Source organism: Mirounga angustirostris, unplaced genomic scaffold, assembly GCF_029215605.1.
Source record: "Mirounga angustirostris isolate CCGP_5_RB_7025 unplaced genomic scaffold, mMirAng1.0.hap1 SCAF_13, whole genome shotgun sequence".
Taxonomy (NCBI): Eukaryota; Metazoa; Chordata; class Mammalia; order Carnivora; family Phocidae; genus Mirounga; species Mirounga angustirostris.
Genome location: NW_026991721.1, coordinates 7896081 through 7915207, shown reverse-complemented (window position 1 = coordinate 7915207; position 19127 = coordinate 7896081). Strand labels below are relative to the sequence as shown.

The 19127-nt window shown below is 62.7% G+C and overlaps 1 protein-coding gene across 1 annotated transcript; it reads left to right on the top strand.

Annotated features, from left to right (window-relative positions):
* The first annotated feature begins 1382 nt into the window (after positions 1-1382).
* On the top strand, positions 1383-19028 carry CCDC88B (coiled-coil domain containing 88B). The gene is made up of 27 exons (XM_045893386.3): positions 1383-1981; positions 2278-2420; positions 2567-2678; positions 2763-2832; positions 2909-2967; positions 3062-3145; positions 3243-3386; positions 3588-3733; positions 3859-3940; positions 4093-4251; positions 4808-4954; positions 5137-5245; positions 5442-5578; positions 5662-6792; positions 10291-10418; positions 10497-10614; positions 11400-11495; positions 11585-11725; positions 12273-12529; positions 12857-13000; positions 13199-13385; positions 13514-13659; positions 13919-14017; positions 14188-14354; positions 14981-15187; positions 15340-15408; positions 16798-19028. Exons 1-27 carry the CDS (start codon positions 1922-1924, stop codon positions 16851-16853), a joined length of 4398 nt encoding a protein of 1465 aa, XP_045749342.1. The 5' UTR covers positions 1383-1921; the 3' UTR covers positions 16854-19028.
* Positions 19029-19127: the final 99 nt, after the last annotated feature.

Below are 19127 nucleotides of genomic sequence, written 5' to 3'. Positions count from 1 at the left end.
GTGTTCGGAAAACTCCTTCCCATTTAGAGTCCGATGGGGACGGAGGCGTGATGTCTGGGTTTCACCACCACCTCCTCCAGTGAGTCATGGTGAGTGCTGGAGCACAGCCCCCCGGTCCCCCAACTATTCATAAGACAACCCTGAAACTGGGGCGCCTGGGTGGCTCAGTCGTTAAGCGTCTGCCTTCGGCTCAGGTCATGATCTCAGGGTCCTGGGATCGAGCCCCACATCGGGCTCCCTGCTCGGTGGGAAGCCTGCTTCTCCCTCTCCCGCTCCCCCTGCTTGTGTTTCCTCTCTCGCTGTGTCTCTGTCAAATAAATAAATAAATAAAATCTTAAAAAAAAAAAAAAAAGACAACCTTGACAACCCTGAAACCGACAGCTGCAGGAGCTGTTGCAAGCCAGCTTCGGAATAGATTTCTGCTTGGGGAGTGTACTGACAAGTCTGGTTCTCTTCTCTGGGGGCTCGCACCCTTTAAGTCCCTGGGGTTAAGGGAGTGCTCACTCAGCTCTTGCCTCTGGGCCTTCCTTCCAAGCTGCTAACGCCCTTTCTGTCTGCAGGGTTTGCTGCTTCTGAAGTGTGGGCACGAGCAGGCAATGACAACTATGTCAGGACTGCAGCCAGCCAGAAAGCAACTCTACCATGTAAGCCGGTGAGGAGATTTAAGGGGGAGCAAGAAAGGGTCTTGGAATCCACAACACATGAATAATCTCTGAACTTTGCACTGGGCAGGGCTTCCAGGCACCGCAGAGCCCTTGCACGGTCTGTTCCTGCGCTCTTCCTTCCTCCCCTCTTTGCCTTCTTCACCCAATCATTCCCCATCTCAGCTTCATCGTGTAGCCGCCCCCCCCCCCCCCCGCCAGGATGCCTTCCTTGACCATCCCCAGGAGTCAGTCCCTTCACTGTTCATGCACATAGTATAGCTGCAATGTTACATTTTGAGTGCGTGTGTGATTTTGGGGGGCAGCCATCTCCCTGGTTCCCGAGGCTTGTGGGTGCAGGGACTAGGTGACTTTCACCACATCCCAGTATCTAGCTGTGTCTGGCAAGGCGCTGGTGGATGAAAGAGTGAATGGAGTCCCCATAGTGCGCAGTGGGGGCCTGGGAGGTCCTCCTGGCCTGTCTACGAGACATGCTGCAGGCCTCTGCACTGCAGGGCCGGGGGTGAGCAGGATACAGGCTGCCGGTCCTTGCACTACAGCGCTTCCCTCAGAGGCTGGAGACCAAGCCTCTTCTTGTACGGACGGGAAATTGAGGCCTGTGAGGTCACACGTCCATGGCCCAGACCTCCTGTCTCAGTCTGGTGTGCAGAGAGATGGGGGAGGGTGGGGCAGAGGACGGGGGCTCACTCCTGGCTGGGGTTCGGAGGAGATTTGCAGGGGCAGCGACGTCTGACGCAGGCTTCCCAGTTTGGGGGCGGAGCTTGGGTGAGTTTGAGAAACATGGAGGGGAAAGCGAAGCTGGGCAAATCAGAGGAGGCAGGTGTGGACGCCCAGACTCACCACACGAGGCCCAGAGTCCTTGCAGAGGCCCTGGAAGATGCGAGGCCGAGGTCCCCATCTCTAGTTTCAAGTTTCCAGAAGCGTGGCGGACTCCCCCGCCATGGTCCCCTGCGCCAGGAGAGCTGCGGGCGTCCCTCCCGGATGGCCCTGACCCCACCTTCCCGGATGGCCCTGACCCCACCTTCCCCAGCTAACCTCCGTGCCGACCCTGTGGCCCTGCGGAGATGCCGGGAGGATGTGGGGTGGCGAGGTGGGGGCTGAGGCAGGACTCTGGGGGTGCAGAGGCCCGCCTGCTCCCGGAAGGAGGAAGCTGCACAGGGTGTCTGTGGCTGGGCCCCGGGATCCCCGACCAGGGGAACTTCCTCTTCCTCTCAGGGCAGGTGTAGCTGCCACAGCCGGACCAACACCCTGGCCCTGTCATGGATGGGGGCAAGGGGCCCAGACTCAAAGACTTCCTGAGTGGGAGCCTGGCCACCTGGGTGAGGGGGCAGGTGGGAGGCGGCTGGGAAAGGGAAGTGAGCAGCAGGGAGGGGCTGGTGCTGGGTTTGGAGGAGGGTCCGGCAGCGTGGGGGGCGGGGAGGTGCTGAGGGCAGGGGTGGGCACAGATGTGGGGCTGGAGAAGTCGAGGGAGCCATGGGGCAGGGGGCAGGGGCATTTGGGGAAGAGGTGAGGAGGAGGCTGCGTGGGCTCAGGAGGCAGGTCCGAGGGGCTGGAAGTCACTCTGCTGGGAGGGGAGTTCTTAACCGGCTGGCTGACTTGTCTCGGCTCCCCACAGGCGCTGGGACTGGCCGGCCTGGTGGGAGAGGCGGAGGAGCCGGAGGGGGAAGAGGAGGAGGAAGGAGAGGGGCCCCTTTGCCCGGAGAAGAAGTTCTTGCATCTCAGCGATGGGGCCCTGCTCCTCCGGGTGCTGGGCATCATGTAAGAAGCCCCAGGCCGGCCTAGGAGTCTGAGGTGGCCCCTACCCCCACAGGCTACTGGGAGGAGCTTGAGGGCTGGCGGGTGGAGCCTGACTGGGGGAGGTGGGGCCTTGATGGGGCCCCCCACCTAGCTCCCTGTGCCCACAGAGCTCCTAGTTCTCGAGGGGGACCTCGGGTGGTCGCGGGCCGTGATGCTCCTTCATCCTGGCGGGTGCGGAACCTGAACCACCTGTGGGGCCGGCTGAGGGACTTCTACCAGGTGAGGGGCTGGGAAGGGGAGGCTGAGCCTGGGAGGCCCCTGTGGGAAGGCCCCTCTCTTAGGTCCTGTCTCCTCTGCCCCCAGGAGGAGCTGCAGCTGCTGATCCTGTCGCCACCCCCAGACCTCCAGACGTTGGGGTTTGACCCCTTCTCAGGTGCTCTCTCCTACTACCCCTTCCTGCTTCTATCCCCTCACCCCGCCTGTAACTTTTTGTGGCTTGTGCTCTGCAGAGGAGGCGGTGGAGGAGTTGGAAGGCATCCTTCGGCTCTTGCTGGGGGCGTCAGTGCAGGTGAGCAGGGGAGGGAAGGGTAGGGTTCAGCCTCTGTGGAAGACGAAGACGTGGGGGATTCCTGTGCCGGCATTTCCACCTGGTCTCCCTGCAGTGTGAGCACCGGGAACTCTTCATCCGACACATCCAGGGCCTCAGTCTTGAGGTCCAGAGTGAGCTGGCTGCTGCCATCCAGGAGGTACTTGGGCTGGTCGATAGCCTGGGACTGGCACTGCCAGCTGGGGGCACCCTGCCCCTCACCTTCCTCCGCTGAACTGCTCTCCCTACCCGCCCAGGTGACGCAGCCTGGGGCCGGTGTGGTGCTGGCACTGGCTGGGCCCGAGCCTGGGGAGCTGGAGCCTCCGGAACTGGAGATGCTGTCCCGGAGCCTCCTGGGGACTTTGTTAAGGCTGGCACGGGAGCGTGATATGGGGGCCCAGGTAGGGGGCTTTGTGACCCAGGTGGAGGAATGGGAGGACTGCAGGGACCCAGATATGGGGGGGGATGGAGGTTGGGGCCCAGATGTGGGGTTGGGGATGAGGGTCTTGGACCAGCAGAGCTTCAAGAGCCAGACGTGGCTTGTGGTGACTGGGGCGCATGGGATGCGTTACTTCTGGTTTCTGACCCTCGACTTCCCACAGCGGCTGGCTGAACTGCTGCTGGAGAGACAGCCGGCCCCCTTGTTGCCAGAGGCTCCTGCCAGGACTCCCCCAGAGGGCCCCTCACACCACCTGGCCCTGCAGCTGGCCAACACCAAGGCCCAGCTGCGGCGCCTGAGGCAGGAGCTGTGAGTACCCCCGTCTGGGAAGTAGGCCTGGAGGGAGAGGGGCAGATTAGACGTGGATGGAAACGGGTGGGATCAGGCCTGGGGGTTCTGGGTCCCCACACCCCTCCAGCGTCCCTTTTCTTCAGGGAGGAGAAGGTCGAGCTGCTGCTAGACTCCCAGGCGGAGGTGCAGGGCTTGGAGGCCGAAATCCGACGGCTCCGCCAGGAGGTGCGCTCAGATGCTCCCCGCCGCTGCCGCATTCCCTAGCCCTCTCCCCACGCCTCCTCTGTCCCATCGCCTGCCGCCACCCGGGCTCCTTCCCCTCCCTAATCCCTCTGGCCCGCGGCTGGCCGACCCCAGCTCCGCACCGTCTGGCTCAGGCCCAGGCGCTGTCGGGACAGGCCAAGCGGGCCGAATTGTACCGCGAGGAGGTAGAGGCGCTGCGGGAGCGGGCCGGTCGCCTGCCCCGCCTGCAGGAGGAGCTGCGACGCTGTCGCGAGCGGCTACAGGCGGCCGAGGCTTGCAAAAGCCAGCTGGAGGTGAGACGGGAGGCGGGGCCTGGAGAGGGCGGGGCGCGGGCGGGGCCGGGAGGCGGGGCCTGCCGGGGATGGGGTGGGCCAGGACGGGGGGCGAATTTGGGCCTGGAGAAGAGAGGGCGACGTCAAATGGATAGAACAGTCGCGACCAGGAGAAATGGGTGAGGTGGTGTCTGGGGGAAAGGCCCTCTGGAGAATGGGGGGGATGGAGGGGAGAGGTGGGGGCCGTAGGTAAGGGTAGGTCCTGGAGAGGAGGGTGGGGCCGAGTGCAGGGGAGGAACTGTCTGGAGAGAGCCCTTCGCGGTGGAGCCTAGAGGGATGCCGCCTTGGGAGGTTGTTCTTGGAGAGAAGGGGCGGGGCCTACACAGGAGGGGGCGGGGCCAGGTGCTGGGGAAGTGGTACCTGGATAGACCCTGGAGAGGGAGGGGCAGGTGGGAGGGGGAGGCGGGGCCTGGAGAGCATAGGGGTGCAGGGTCAGATGAGGGAGGGAAGGCAGCGTCTGTGGCCCTGGAGTGCTTGGGGGCAGCATCACATCCCGGGTGTCTCTGCTCCCCACCAGGAGGAACGGGTTCTCTCCGGGACTCTGGAAGCCTCCAAGGCGCTACTGGAGGAGCAGCTGGAGGTTGCTCAAGAGCGCTGTGCTAGGCTGCATGAGACTCAGCGTGAGAATCTGCTGCTGCGGACCCGTCTGGGCGAGGCCCATGCGGTGAGATTGCCCGAGTGACCCCCAGTCACTCTGTCATCTGTGACCCCTGGTGGCCCCAGTGGTCCCTCAGAGTTCTCTAGAGCGCCCTGTGACCCCTGACTCCTTGTTTCCCCTAGTGATCTAGCCCACACATTGGCCTGGCCATGGTGGGGAAGGCTTGTCTGACCCTGCCCTTCCCCCAGGAGCTGGACACTCTGCGGCAACAGGTGGAGCGCCTGGCAGAGGAGAATGTGGAGCTGGAGCTGGAGCTTCAGCGGAGCCTGGAGCCGCCCCTGGGCTCTCCCGGGGAGGGTGAGCAGGGCCCCGGTAGAGGGGCTGCAGATGTGGGGCTGGCTGCCTCTTTTCCTGCAACTCTAGTGGGCTGGCTTCTGACTTCATTCTCTTCCCAAGGTGTTGTGGCGGGGGGAGGGTCTATGGGTGTGTGGGAGGAACCAGGGATCATGGCAAAGTGTAGGGAGGGGTCCTAACCTCATCTCACATGTCCCAGCACCCGTGCCAGGAGCAGCCCCCTCCCTTCATGATGAAGTGAGAGAGGCAGAGGCCGGGCGGCTGCAGACCCTGGAGAGGGAGAATCGGGAGCTTCGGGCCCTTCTGCAGGTGCTCCAGGGGCAGCCTGGGGGCCAGGTGAGTCCCCTCCCCCAACCTTCCTAGCGGGTCCTTCCTTGCCTCCTCCTGGGGGCTTAACCCTTCCTCTCATGTACCCTCAGCACCCCCTGCTGGAGGAGCAGAGCGAGGACTCCTTGGTTCCAGAGCTGGATGTGACTCCCCAGACTTGCCTGGCCTCAGACCTGGGCCCCCAGGGTTTGGCCGGCCAGGTGGGGGATGAAGGCACCCAGGCCTTGGACCTGGCTCCCCCGGTATCAGACTCGGCCCTTGAGAGAGTAGCTGTGCCTCCCCAGGCTTCTGACTCAGACCCACAGGTGATAGAGAGACCCCTCCAGGTGGCTGCCGCGGCCCCCCAGACCTCAGACTTGACCATCCAGGAATCAGGCCGTGCGGTAGCAACACAGGAGTCCCTGGAGAAGGCTGGCCATGGAGCCCTTCTCCAGATCCCCAGCGCTGTGGTCTCGCCTCAAGTTCCAGGGGTGGAAATTCAGGCCGAGCTGTTGGGAGGAGAGACTGGAGAGCCAGGGCCCAAAGCCCAGGTACTGAGGCAAGAGGGCCCTGCAAGCAAGCCTGGACCCTCAGAGCTCAGCCTCCGTGGGCAGCTGGAGGAGCAGGAGACCCCAGGCCAAGGGCTGGACCTACCCCAAGGGCAGAGAGAGGCCAGAGAGCATGAACAGAAGCTGGAGGGGATGGCTGGGGACCCAGGCCAGCAAAATCCACAGCAGAAGTTGGAAGGGGTGCCAGAGGCCCAGACCTGGGAAGGGCCGATCCCAGGGGAGATCCTGGCTGGTGGTGTCCCAGAGCAGGAGGCCCTAAGGGAGGAGGTGGTGCAGCTCAGGAAAGAGGCTGAGGCCCTTCGAGCGGAGCTAGAGGCCCAGGCCCGGAGGCTGGAGGCCCGAGGCACGGAGGCTGCCCGCCTCTCTGAGGAGCTGGCTCAGGCACGGAAGGCAGAGACCGAGGCCCAGGGGGAGGTGGAGGCCCAGGCCCGGGAGCAGGCTCGGCTGCGGGAGGCCGTGGAGGCAGCCGGCCGGGAGCTGGAGGCCGCGTCGAGGGAACGGGAGGCACTGACAGAGGCCCTGGCAGCCACAGGCCGAGAGCGGAGGCAGTGGGAGCGTGAGGCGCCCAGACTGAGGGCCCGGGCTGAGGCAGCTGAGGAGCGGCTGCAGGTGCTGGAGAACGAGGGCCACCAGCACCTGAAGGAGGCTGAGAGGGAGAGGCAGGCCCTCAAGGAGGTATGTTGGGGCTCACAGCCTGGGATCGGAAGCGCGTTTCTGGGTCAGTTGCTGGGGTTTGGGTTATTCATTCCATCTGTGGCCCTGGAGTGCTCGGCACCTAGCTGGGGCTGGAGAGCGAAAGGTGAAGTCCACCCCTGCCTTCCGAAAGGTGCTTGGCCCGGGATACAGGACTGATGTCCCCTACCTCTGGTGGGGTGGGCTGTAGGAGGGGATAAGAGTATGGCTATGGAGCCAGACTGCCTGGGTGCCAATCCTGGATCTCTGACTGTGGTAGCTGACTCACCAACCCCCTATTCCTCCTTCCCTAAACTGGGGGTGCTCTTCATCGCCATCTCAGTGGGTCTTTTGGAAGACCAAGGGAGATAACCGTGTGATGAGCCTCGTTTATGCTGGGCAAAGGCTCAAGACATGTTGATTATTTTTTAAAAAATATTTATTTGTTTATTTTTATTTTTTAGAGAGGGGGAGAGGGGTAGGGGAGAAGGAGACAGTGCCTCTCAAGCAGACTCTAGCCCAGCGCGGAGCCCAACACGGGGCTCCATCTCACGACCCCGAGATCATGACCTGAGCCGAAATCAACAGTCAGATGGTTAACTGACTGAGCCACCCAGGTGCCCCCAGACATGTTGATTATTATTATTATTTTAAAATTTATTTTAGAGAGAAAGAGAGAGCAGGGGGAGGGGCAGAGGGAGAGGGAGAGAAGTAGGTTCCCCGCTGAGCAGGGATTTTTTCCTCCCCCACCAACGTGGGGCTCGATCCCAGAACCCCGAGATCACCACCTGGGCTGAAATCAAGAGTCAGACACTCAACTAGCTGAGCCACTCAGGTGCTGTAAAGGGTGCAGGAGCCATGGGGGAGGGAGCTAGTGCCAGGGTGGGGGCAAGGAGGCTTTGGAGAAGGTTCCTAGGAGCAGTCAAGATTCCACTAGGTGGGAAGGCCATTTCATTCAGAGGGAACGGCATGTGCAGAGACCTGAAGGCATTAACGCTGCTTAGGGACCTGGCAGGTGCAGGAACAGGGCCGGAGAGACGTGCTGGGCCAGCCTTGCTGGTGGCAGTATTCCGTCCCCAGGCAGGGAAAGCCACCCAAGCGTGTGGGCAAACCTGTGTGAGGCTGGGTTTGAGGAGGGTCCCCTTGGTGTGCAGGGGAGCCTGCGGCCATCAGGAGGCAGGTGAGGCCGCCTGGGGCTGGGATGGGGGATGGAGGAGAGAGACCTGGAAACCCCTTCATTCATGGGCTCACGCATGTTGACAGGGATCTCCTTGGCGCCAGGGGCTGTACCAGGCAGCCTAACGCCCGTACTGGGGGGGGCTCTCAGGGTCTGGGGTGGAGACAGGACTGTGCAGGGAGCTGTGGGAGTCCAGGAAGCACAGTGGACTCAGGCTGGGTCATGTCAGGGAAGGCTTCCTGGAGGAGGAGAGAGAACTGCAGTGAGCCTGTAGGAGGCGTGGGGGGGGGGTGTGAGGTGGGAAGTGGAGGGAGGCTAGGCAGAGGATTCACTAGCAGGTTCCTACTGGGCAGGGCCTCATCTTCCTTTCAAGCTAAGGAAGGAGTTGTGGTTGTTCTTGGGAAGGAAATGACCTCCGTGACCTTCACATGAGGGCAATAACCTTTAAACCCAGTGGAGCATTGAAGGGAGCAGAGTTGTCAGGTACTCATGTTGCAAGGCCCCTCGGGGGAAGCCGAGGAGACTAGGAGGCAATGGGAAGGATGTTCAGGCCAGGGGGCCCCGGGCTGCTGGGGGACAGTGTGCTGGAGACGAGGAATCGAATCTTCCAGCTGAGCAGTTTCCAGTCTCATCCCTATTGTCCAGACAAGGTCACTGAGATTCAGAGAGGAGGAGTAATTTGCTGAGACCCCTCGGGCGGGCGGAGAGGAGCGGGGAACACACTGTTGGGTCGACCCGGGTTAGGCATAGGGCAGGGCAGGCCTGGGGAGTGGGATAATGGGGGTGTGGGCGGGAAGGTAAGGCCGAGAGGGAGTCTCTGGGGTTCACTGTGTAGGATGTGACTGAGAGATGCTGCCAGGCACACCTGGCTTCTAGCCCAGATCCCCTGCCTACTGGCTGTGCGGTTAGGGGTGAGCTCCTTAACCTGTTTGTCTCCTGGGAAACTGGAATACAAATGACCTGCCTTACAGGATCCCATAAGACTGTAAGACGCTGTAGAGAGCTGGGGGCAGCTGTGGAGTGGCAATGCGGGCAGGTGGGCCGGGCAGGTGAGGGTAGGGGGAGGTGCAGGGGAGGGGAGGGTGTGCTCTGAGGACTGAGCCCGTGGAAGAGCCTGAGGACAAAGGGGAATTTTGTGAGATTTCCTGGGCAGGCAGTTCCTGGTGATGACTGGGTGTGGTGTAGGAGGAGTTGGCTAGCCCCGGCGGGGCAGGGGGAGGGGTTGGGGAACCGAGGGCAGGTGGCGTCCCTGAGGGCAGGTGGCATCCCGTGGGCTGCAAGTGCAGGGGGCGCGGCGCTGAGGGCCGTGGCCAGGGCCTGGAGGGGGCCAGTTCCGCGGTCTGGCCTGAGGTTCAAGTCTCTTCATCGGTTCCACTGTTCTTTCTACCCCTTAGCCCTTGGGCTCTCGTGGAGGTGGGCCAGCAGGGAGCAGGGGGACTTGTAGTTTTTCAGTGAGAGGCAGTGGCCCCAGGGGAGGCTCAGTGGGATTGCAAAACCGGGAAGATCAAAGCAGAGGCTGTAGACTCAGTGTCCAGAGTAAGGCTTTGGTAGGCAGCTGGTCCCAGTCGGCCCTTCCTTGTGGTTTCATCCTGCCAGGGCCCCCGCACCTCAGAATGGTTTGGCCTATCTCCCTCTGCGGCCCACTCTGCCCCCTTCCGCAATGGTGTGGCCCAACCGCCACAGGATGCCTGGCCCGGCCTGGCCCGCAGCGTCTCTCCCCACCCGCCAGCCCCCACTGTGGTTGGGCCCGACACTCACCAAGTTCCTGTCCTCTGTCGCCCTCCCCCTGTGGCCCAGAGCACTCTTGAGATCTGCCTCCTCCAAGCCCCTCTTTCCCTCACGTGGCCCGCATGGCCTCAGCACGTAGGACACGTCTAACTGCCACTGGGCGCACGAGGAACCGTGGGCTCAGAGAGGTAAAGACACTTGCCCGGCGAGTGTCTCTGAGTCCTGGACCAGGGGCCTCCCTCACCCGCTGCCAGGCTTACGATCCCAGTCTTCCGTAGTCACTCCACAAGGTGGCCAGGCTTTGCTCCCTGTCGGGGAGTGGAAGCCCAAAGGGGTAAAGATCTTGGCCCAGGGTGGGGCACCTGGCTCACTCCATCAGTAGAGCACGTGACTCTTGATCTCAGGGTCGTGAGAGCCCACTTAAAAACAAAAACAAAACAAAACAAAAAAGATATTTGCCCAGGGTGACAGAGGAAGGACAGAAAGCTAGGCCTCCAGACGCTCAGGCCTTGGAATGTGGCCCCCCCGCCCCCCCCTCCCCGGGTGAGTCTGGTGGTCTTCCCTCCGGGCCCTGAGCCCGCTGTGCCTGCCCTCAGGAGCTAGAGAAGGCCGTGGTGCGGGGCCGGGAGCTGGGGGCGCGGCTGGAGCACCTGCAGAGTGAGCTGGAACAGGCGGCTCTGGAGCGCCAGGAATTTCTGCGAGAACAAGAGTTTCAGCACCAGAGGTGAGGGTGTCGCCCCAGGGGCAGAGAGGGGGCAGCTAGGGCTTGGGGAGGGGTTGGTGCCACGGCTTCTCCTGGCAGGTACCAGGGCCTAGAGCAGCGGCTGGAAGCAGAGCTTCAGGCGGCGGCCACCAGCAAGGAGGAGGCCCTGAGGGAGCTCAAGACCAGGGCTCTGCAGCTGGAAGAGGAGCTGGTCCAGGTGAGGCCTGCGGCCCTGGGTGCTGGGAGCCTCGTCCCACCCCGCCCTCCATCCTGCCTGTGGACAGCCGGGGCTGCGTGTGCTCAGTCCCTCCAGCCCCGCGCTGGTCTTGCCCCTTGATTTTGGGCCACTTGCTTGCCTTGTGCCCCATCTGGGGGCCTATTGGAGATCGCCCCGTGCTGGGGGTCAGGCGGACTCTGCCCAGGCCTTGTAGTCTTCTGGGGGGCCTTGTTGCCCTCATTCCTCCAATGGACAGACCCCAGCGGCTCTGCTCTGAGGTGCCAGCTGTCTCTGGGGCCTCACCACTCCCGAGTGAGCTCAGTTACTGCCCTTGTTCTTGGCTGGCCATTGTTTCTGAGGCTCCCAGCTCAGGGCTCAGCTCCAGGTTGTGGTGGGGCCCAAGACCAGGCAAGGACACAGGCCGCCATAACACGGGGTGTCAGGGGACAGCGGGCACCCAGCAGAGCCCCTAACACGTACACGTAGGCTTGGTCGGGGGAAAGTGGTGTTGAAACTGGGGCCGGGAGGAAGAGCAGGGTGAAGAGAGAAGTGGCCCAGGCAGAGGCCAGGCCCTGCTGTAGAACTGAGCGACGTGGAGCAGGGCAGACAGAGAGTGACAGATGGACCTGTGGGAGCCAGGAGCACGGGGGGGTGGGGGACCCCTGTGATGGAGGGATGGGGCAGCGGTGCTGCCCAAGGGGTGAGAGTCCCCTGGGTTAGGTCCCTGCACTATCCTCCGGCCTCCTCCACGCCCCCAAGTGACCTCCCGGGGCCTCTCCTTGCAGCTGCGCCAGGGCCCCGAGGGGCTGGGTTCCGAGGGGCACGCTGAGCTGAAGACCCCGGGGGCCCAGAGTGGGCGGCTCATCGAGGTGGAGCGCAGTGTGAGTGTGACCGTGGCAGGCACAGGGAGGGGGTTGCCCCAGTGACCCGGCCCCTGCTAACCCCCCTCCCTTCCAAATGCAACGCGCAGAATGCAACACTGGTGGCCGAGAAGGTGGCTCTGCAGGGACAGCTGCAGCACCTGGAGGGGCAGCTGGGGAGCCTGCAGGGGCGAGCCCAGGAGCTCCTGCTGCAGAGTCAGCGAGCCCAGGAGTACAGCAGCCGCCTGCAGGTGGGTGTGGCCTGGGTGCCCCACCCCCTGCCCAATCTCAGGCCCCCTTTCCACTGCTGTCTGCCCTTTTCTCTGCCCTAGCTCCCAGCTGGCTGCCCTCCCTGTTCCCTAGTCCCTGACCTCCTAACCACCCCATTCTGCACCCCTCTAACCCCGCTCCTGCTCACTTCTACTTGCTCCTTCCCCTTGAGCCTTCCCCCTTCCGCCTCACCTCTGTGCTGTTTTCTGGCTCAGCTCCATCCCTCTCAGCAGCCAGCCCTTAGTCCCTTCCTCTTTCCCTGCTCCCACCCCAGCCTCATCTGTCCCACCCCTGCCTTGTGCCTCTTGCCCTCCCCTCCACAGCCTGGCACCAGCGCCCATCTCCATGATACCACTCCCCTCTCCTTGCCCACTCACCCCCGCCTCTGCTTTCTGCTCCCTGTCACCTCCTCTCTAGCACTCGGCCTCCTCCCTAGTTCTCTCTGTATTCTCTGCCCTGCCCCTTGCCTTTTGCCCCCTGTCCCTTACCCGCTTTCGGAACTGGGATTGCACCCCCTCTTCTGTCTAGGCTGAGAAGTCTGTCCTGGAGATGCAGGGCCAGGAGCTGCATAAGAAGCTGGGGGTGCTGGAGGAGGAGGTGCGGGTGGCCCGGCAGTCCCAGGAGGAGACCCGGGGGCAGCAGCAGGCTCTGCTGCGGGATCACGAGGCCCTGGCCCAGCTGCAGCGGCGGCAGGAGGCTGAGCTAGAGGGACTGCTGGTCCGGCACCGTGACCTCAAGGCTAACATGCGGGCGCTGGAGCTGGCCCACCGGGAGCTGCAGGGCCGGTGAGCCTCCCCCAGACTCCCGGCTTCTCTGCCCAGCACCCCTGGCCTGCGTGGCTCTGACCGCCCCCGGCCCCCTCCCCAAGGACCACCACTCAACTCAGCCACCTCTGCTGCCGTGGTCTCATGTGTGGCTGGGCCCCGGGGTGAGCTCACCCTGAGGCTCGTTCATCATGGGGAGTGGTGGGCACCTCGCCGGGCATTCTGCCCCCTCGCTTTGTTTGGGGGCCGGTGCTTAGGAGAGGGCAGACCCCTAGGTCCCGATAGTCCAGCCGCACACTTGCCCCGGCCCCAGGTCTCTGCAGCCTTCTCAGTCCCTGTGCATCCCAGGCACGAGCAGCTGCAGGCCCAGAGGGCCAGCGTGGAGGCGCAGGAGATGGCCTTGCTGGCGGAGCGAGAACGCCTGATGCAGGACGGGCATCGGCAGCGCGGCCTGGAGGAGGAGCTGCGGAGGCTGCAGAGTGAGCATGACAGGTACCAGCCCTGGCACAGCCCCGCCCCTCTCGGACCAGGTCTCAGTGTTCCCGTCTGCGAAGTGGGTTGGTGGTGAGTTAGTCACCGTCCCTGTGGGGTCCCGCTTTGCCTCTTGCTCAGCGTGGCCTTCTGGCCCCTGTGGGAGGGCCTGGGAGGGGGTTGAGTGCCCTTGAAGAGCGTCTCTTCTGGACTCTGCAGGGCTCAGAAGCTGTTGGCAGAGGTGTCTCGGGAGCGCGGTGAGCTGCAGGGTGAACGTGGGGAGCTGCGGGGCCGGCTGGCACGGCTGGAGCTGGAGCGGGCCCAGCTGGAGGTGCAGAGCCAGCGACTGCGTGAGTCCAACCAGCAGCTGGACCTGAGTGCCTGTCGGCTGACCACGCAGTGCGAGGTGTGGTGAGGGATGGGTGGTGGCCGGCTGGGGGCTGGAGAGTTGGGGGGGTGGAAGGTAGCCACCCTGAGCCCCATTAAATCCCCCACCTGCCCTACCGCCTGCTTGCCGCCCCCCACCCCCCCCAGCTGTTGACAGAGCTTCGGAGCGCCCAGGAAGAGGAGAACCGGCAGCTGCTGGCTGAGGTGCAGGCGCTGAGCCGGGAGAACCGGGACCTCCTGGAGCGCAGCCTGGAGAGCAGGGACCACCTGCACCGCGAGCAGCGCGAGTACCTGTGAGCAGGCCGTGGGTGGGCCCAGCTCGGCTGCTGGAAGCTGGAGGGGGAGCGGGTCCCGGAGACCCCTTTGGCTGCTCATGGGCAGATGCCCCGGGGGTCCTCGGGAAAGGGCCGGGGCTGACCGCCCGGGGCTCAGGACAGTAGTAGTTTGCCAGCACCGGAGCGCGGTGTGCGAACAGCAGGCAGGCTCGTGGCGGTGGGTCCTGAGCTGCATTCCTGCCCGGCCTCACACCCGCCTCCGCCCTCATGCTCGCAGGGACCAGCTCAATGCGTTGCGCCGTGAGAAGCAGAAGCTGGTGGAGAAGATCATGGACCAGTACCGAGTGCTGGAGCCTGGACCCCTGCCCCGGACCAAGTGAGGGGCCCCTCCACCCCCTGGAGCCGGGGATCCTCCCACCCTCTGCCCCTGCCCTGCCCTCTCCAGGCCCCGATGAGGGTTTGCCTGGCCTTTGCCATCCCCAGCGTGGCCCTCTTGTCCCTCCTTCCTCCCTGGCCTTACCCCCTCTTGTGCCCTCTTGCCCCCAGGAAGGGCAGCTGGTTGGCAGACAAGGTGAAGAGGCTGATGCGGCCCCGGCGGGAGGGGGGCCTCCATGGGGGGCCACGCCTGGGGGCCGATGGGGCTGGCAGCACCGAGAGCCTGGGGGGCCCCCCAGAGACGGAGCTCTCCGAGGGCAGGGAGGCAGATGGGACAGGTGGGTCTGGGGGCCGGGTGACCAGGATGGTCTCTACCCCATGTCTCCTACCCCCACCCTGGTGCTTGCCAGCGCCTCTCGTCTCTCCCTTCATCTGGTGTGGCTTGCATGTGTACCCCCCGCCCCCCGGCCTTCCCTGCCGCAACCCCACCCTGCGTCCCTGCCACAATCCCTTCAGCCGGCACCCCGTCCTACCCATCCACAGCAGTGTCTAGGACCTCAGAGCGGCAGGGGACTTTAGTGAAGGTCAGGACTGTGCAGGGAGCTGTGGGAGTCCAGGAAGCACAGTGGACTCAGGCTGGGTCATGTCAGGGAAGGCTTCCTGGAGGAGGAGAGAGAACTGCAGTGAGCCTGTAGGAGGCGCAGGTGCTGCTGCTGGGTGTGGGGGACAGATGAGGAAGCCGAGGCCCAGGGAGGGGACGTGCCTTGCCCCAGGTCACACAGTCAGCTAGTGTCAGAGCCGGCCCAGGCCAGCCTCCTGTCACCACCCTCCTTCACCCAGACCTTACCCCTGCCTCTGCAGCCTCCTCTCCTTGCTCCTTTGCAGCGTCACCCCACCGGCCCCTCCACTCTGCCCAGCCCTTTCCTGCATTGCTCCACACCCTCCCTGCCTATGCCTCTTGCAGGGTCCCCTGCCCCGGCACCCATGCGCCGGGCCCAGAGCTCCCTCTGCCTGCGGGATGAGACCCTGGCAGGGGGGCAGCGGCGGAAACTCAGCTCACGATTCCCTGTGGGGCGAAGCTCTGAGTCATTCAGCCCTGGGGACACCCCCAGGCAGCGATTCCGACAGCGCAGGCCGGGCCCCCTGGGCGCGCCCACCTCCCATGGCAAAGGTGAGAGATGAGGGTCTCTGCTCCCATTTGCTCCCCAGCTCCCTTGGACCCACTAACCCCTTGGCTTTCTCCTGTCCCTTGGGTCTCCCCGCAAGCCCTGCCTGCCTCTGCTGTGGTCCCCATGGCCCATTGGCTGCCTTGTGCACCCCCAGGACCTGGCGTGGGATGGCATGGCTCCATCGAGACCCTGTCCGAACACAAAGCAGATGCTAACGGAGAGGGTGAGTGGGGGTATTTGGCCTGCCTGGGGCCCCTGGTTCATCCATTCATCTACTTGACAATGAGCCTTTACTGAGTGCCAGGGGATGTGCTAGGGATACAGCAGGGGATACAGCAGGGGACATTCTGGTACAGGAGGGAGATAGTAAACAACGTGCATAAAAATAATAATTATCTACAACGGCCCTGTCCAGTAGAAATATGATGTGAGCTACATGTGTAATTTAAAATTTTCCAGTAGCCTCATCAGAAAAGTAGAGAGACCGGTAAAATTAATTTAATCTTTTATATTTATTTATTTATTTATTTATTTATTTATTAAAGATTTTATTTATTTATTTGACCGAGAGAGACACAGCAAGAGAGGGAACACAAGCAGGGGGAGTGGGAGAGGGAGAAGCAGGCTTCCCGCAGAGCAGGGAGCCCAATGCGGGGCTCGATCCCAGGACCCTGGGATCACGACCTGAGCTGAAGGCAGATGCTTAACGACTGAGCCACCCAGATGCCCCATTAATTTAATTTTTTAAAAAATATTTTATTTATTTATTGGAGAGAGAGAAAGACAGAGATAGCAAGAGAGAGCAGGAGCAGGGGGAGAGGGAGAAGCAGGCTCCCCACTAAGCAGGGAGTCCGATGCGGGACTCGATCCCAGGACCCCAGGGATCATGACCTGAGCCAAAGGCAGACGCTTTACTGACTGAGCCACCCAGGTGCCCCTCCCCCCTTTATTTTTTAAGGTCTTATTTATCAGGTAAAATTAGTTTTAATAACATTTTATTTATCCCATTATACCAGAACTGTTACCATTTCAACCTGTAGTCAGTGTGGAAAATCATTAATGAGATATTTATTTATTTAGCTAATTAATTAATTTTTATTAATGAGATAGTTTATATTATTTTTTCCTGCTACGTCCTTGAGTCCAGCGGCTGTTTTACACTCCAGCACATGGAAGTTCAGATGGGCCGCTTCTCAGGTGCTCGGTTCTGCACTGGGCGGCTCAGCCCCAGAATGTTAGGAGGTGGCGACGCTCTGAAAAGAGAGAGCACAGGGGGGAGATCAGGAGCGCTGGGTGGGACAGGTTGTGAGTTTGACTACAGTGCTCAGGGTAGTCCTCAGAGAGGAGGTGAAGTGGGAGCAAAGACTTGGAGGTGAGAGTTTCCTGTCAACATCCCTGGGGACAAGCATTCCAGGCAGAGGGAACAGCCGAAGCAAAGGCCTGGCAAGTTCAAGGACGGGCAAGGTGGCCAGTGCAGCTTGAGTGAGGAGGGGGGAGCTGAGGGGAGCTGCAAGGGACAGTGGGGGGGGGGCAGAAGGTGGGGGGCCCTGGGGGTCTCCTCGAATGCTGGGAGCTCCTGAGGGAGTGGCCTGAGCTGAGCCTTCCTCCTCAGGCCTCGAGGTGCAGGAGCCGGAGAAACGCCCTCTTGCCCCTTCCCTCAGCCAGTGACACCATGTGGACGGGGGGCTTGGGAGTGCAGTCCTTTCAGCACCAGAGTCCCGGTGGGGGTCTCCGACAGCCCAAGAATTCGGGGATCCAGGCCGCCTGGAGCCAGTCCTTGGACAAGGAGGCCTGGGCCCCCAGTTCCTCCAAGGCCTACCCTGGGGCCCTGAGATGGAGCTGGGATAAGCCTGTGGACAGAGGGGACAGCTGGTCCCCAGGAGCAGCTCCTCGCCAGGGCACCAGCTCTGCCTTGCGGCCCTCGCTACGGAGGCCGGCTCCGGGTGACCCCCCAGCTGAAGGAGACGGGCAGAAGTGGGCAAGAGAGCTCGCTGCCTGGTCTGGGCGGGGAGCCAAGGACCATTCATTGGGGAGGGTGACCTGGGCCCATCTCTGAGCTGTATCTGGTTTGTGAGGGACCTGAGAATAAAGCTGAGGTACGACCACCTGAATTTGTGCTCTGTGCCTAGTGGTGGTGTCCAGGAGTCCCAAGGCACCCACCATGTACACAACCAAAGTCTGTGTGGGCTGGGGTCCGTGCCCATTGGCTTCCTCACCCTGCCCAGGGCGGCAAAGGGCTTTCTTCGAGGGACGGGCTAGTCGGGCTCACTTGGATGTCCCAGTGGGGTGGGCAGGTGGGGTTCTGGGTAGCCCAAGTCTGGGCTCCGCCTTTGCTTAGAAGGTGGGGTCTGGGCTCCAGTGGAGCCCCAGATGCTCCGCCCCCTCCCTCTTCCCTCCTTTTACTTCTTCTTCTTTTTTTTTTTTAAAGATTTTATTTATTTATTTGAGAGAGAGAGAATGAGAGAGAACACATGAGGGGGGGAGGGTCAGAGGGAGAAGCAGACTCCCTGCCGAGCAGGGAGCCCGATGCGGGACTCGATCCCGGGACTCCAGGATCATGACCTGAGCCGAAGGCAGTCACCCAACCAACTGAGCCACCCAGGCGCCCCCTTTTACTTCTTCTTGCCTCCTCATCCTCTTTCTCCACCCCTCTAGGGTTGAGCTCCTCCCCAGTGGGTTCTCAGCCCAGTGGGATGTCACCTAGTGTCACGGGCTTTCATGGAGGGATAAAGAGGTGGGAAGGACACTGGTCTCTGACCAGCGCTTCCAGAACGACGCCCAGGAAAGAGGCAATTAGGCTAGGTGGCAGGACGTGAGTCAAGGCACCCAGGGCCGCCCAGGGTAGGGTGGGGCTGCCAGGGCTGAGGTGAGGCAGCCTGAATCTGGGGGTGGCCAGGCCAGCCTCCCCAGGGTGACCGGCAGCAGCCTGACTCATGGGGTTTCCACAGCTCCCCTTGGGGATAACTGACGGCTCTGCTCTCCTCTCAGCCCAAGCTTCAGAGTGTGGTGAGGTGGGAGCCGACCCCCGGCCTCCAGCAGGGCTGAGGAGCTGAAAGCCCCTCCCCATAGGCCTCAGCCTGGGGGCTCTGATGACCACCCTGCTCTGTTGGTGGCTCCTGTCAGTCGTCAGGGAGGCTCTGGAGGACAGGCCAGCCAGGGGCCCTGGGCCGGACCGTGAGAGGAGGCCCCCTGTGAGGTTACTTTGGGCTCTGTGCTGGGCTTGGGGACGTCGGGACAGAAGCACGTGAGAGGTGCGTGGCACTGGTTGGGCTGCGAAGGGTGGCTGGGGGCTGCCGTGCTTCCACAGGCCCACTCTGAAGAGATTGGTCAGGAAATCAGCCACCCCTCCTGTCACAGAGTTGGGCTTGGCTCCAGTACCCTCTCAGCGCCCCCTGCAGGTGCTCCCTGGGCAGGCGCTGCCCAGAGACAGGGTGGTCAGGGCCCCTGAGCCCCCAGGCCCTCCCCTGCACAGGCAAGTCCACACTTGAGTGAGAGGTGCTGGGCAGAGGCCTCCAGGGCAGCACCTGGAAAAGGGTAGCCCTGAGGCTTCAGGCTGTCAAGGAAACCTGCACATCCCCTCCCCCCCTTTGTCCTGGTCAAGGGGTGATCAAAACTGAGTGAGTGAATTGAGATCTCTCTGAAATGCCTCACTTTGGCTGGCGGCTAAGAACTGGACAGAGATGCATGGCTGCCCTTCGGCCTGGCACCCCGGAGGGGGCGGTTCCAAAGCGCCTCGGTGCCCCCCCCCCCCAGCCCCCTTGGGGCGCGGGCTCCCGTGTCTCATCCCCGCTGGCTTCAGCGGGCCCCCGGGCAGACACCTGGCTCGGGAGTGGCCACCCAGTAGAAGCTCCAGGTTCTCCCTGGACCCCAGATGCGGCTCCCAAAGGGTGTTCCCAGGTCTCCAGGAGGGTCGCACGGGTCCCGGAGCGCACAGCCCCGCCG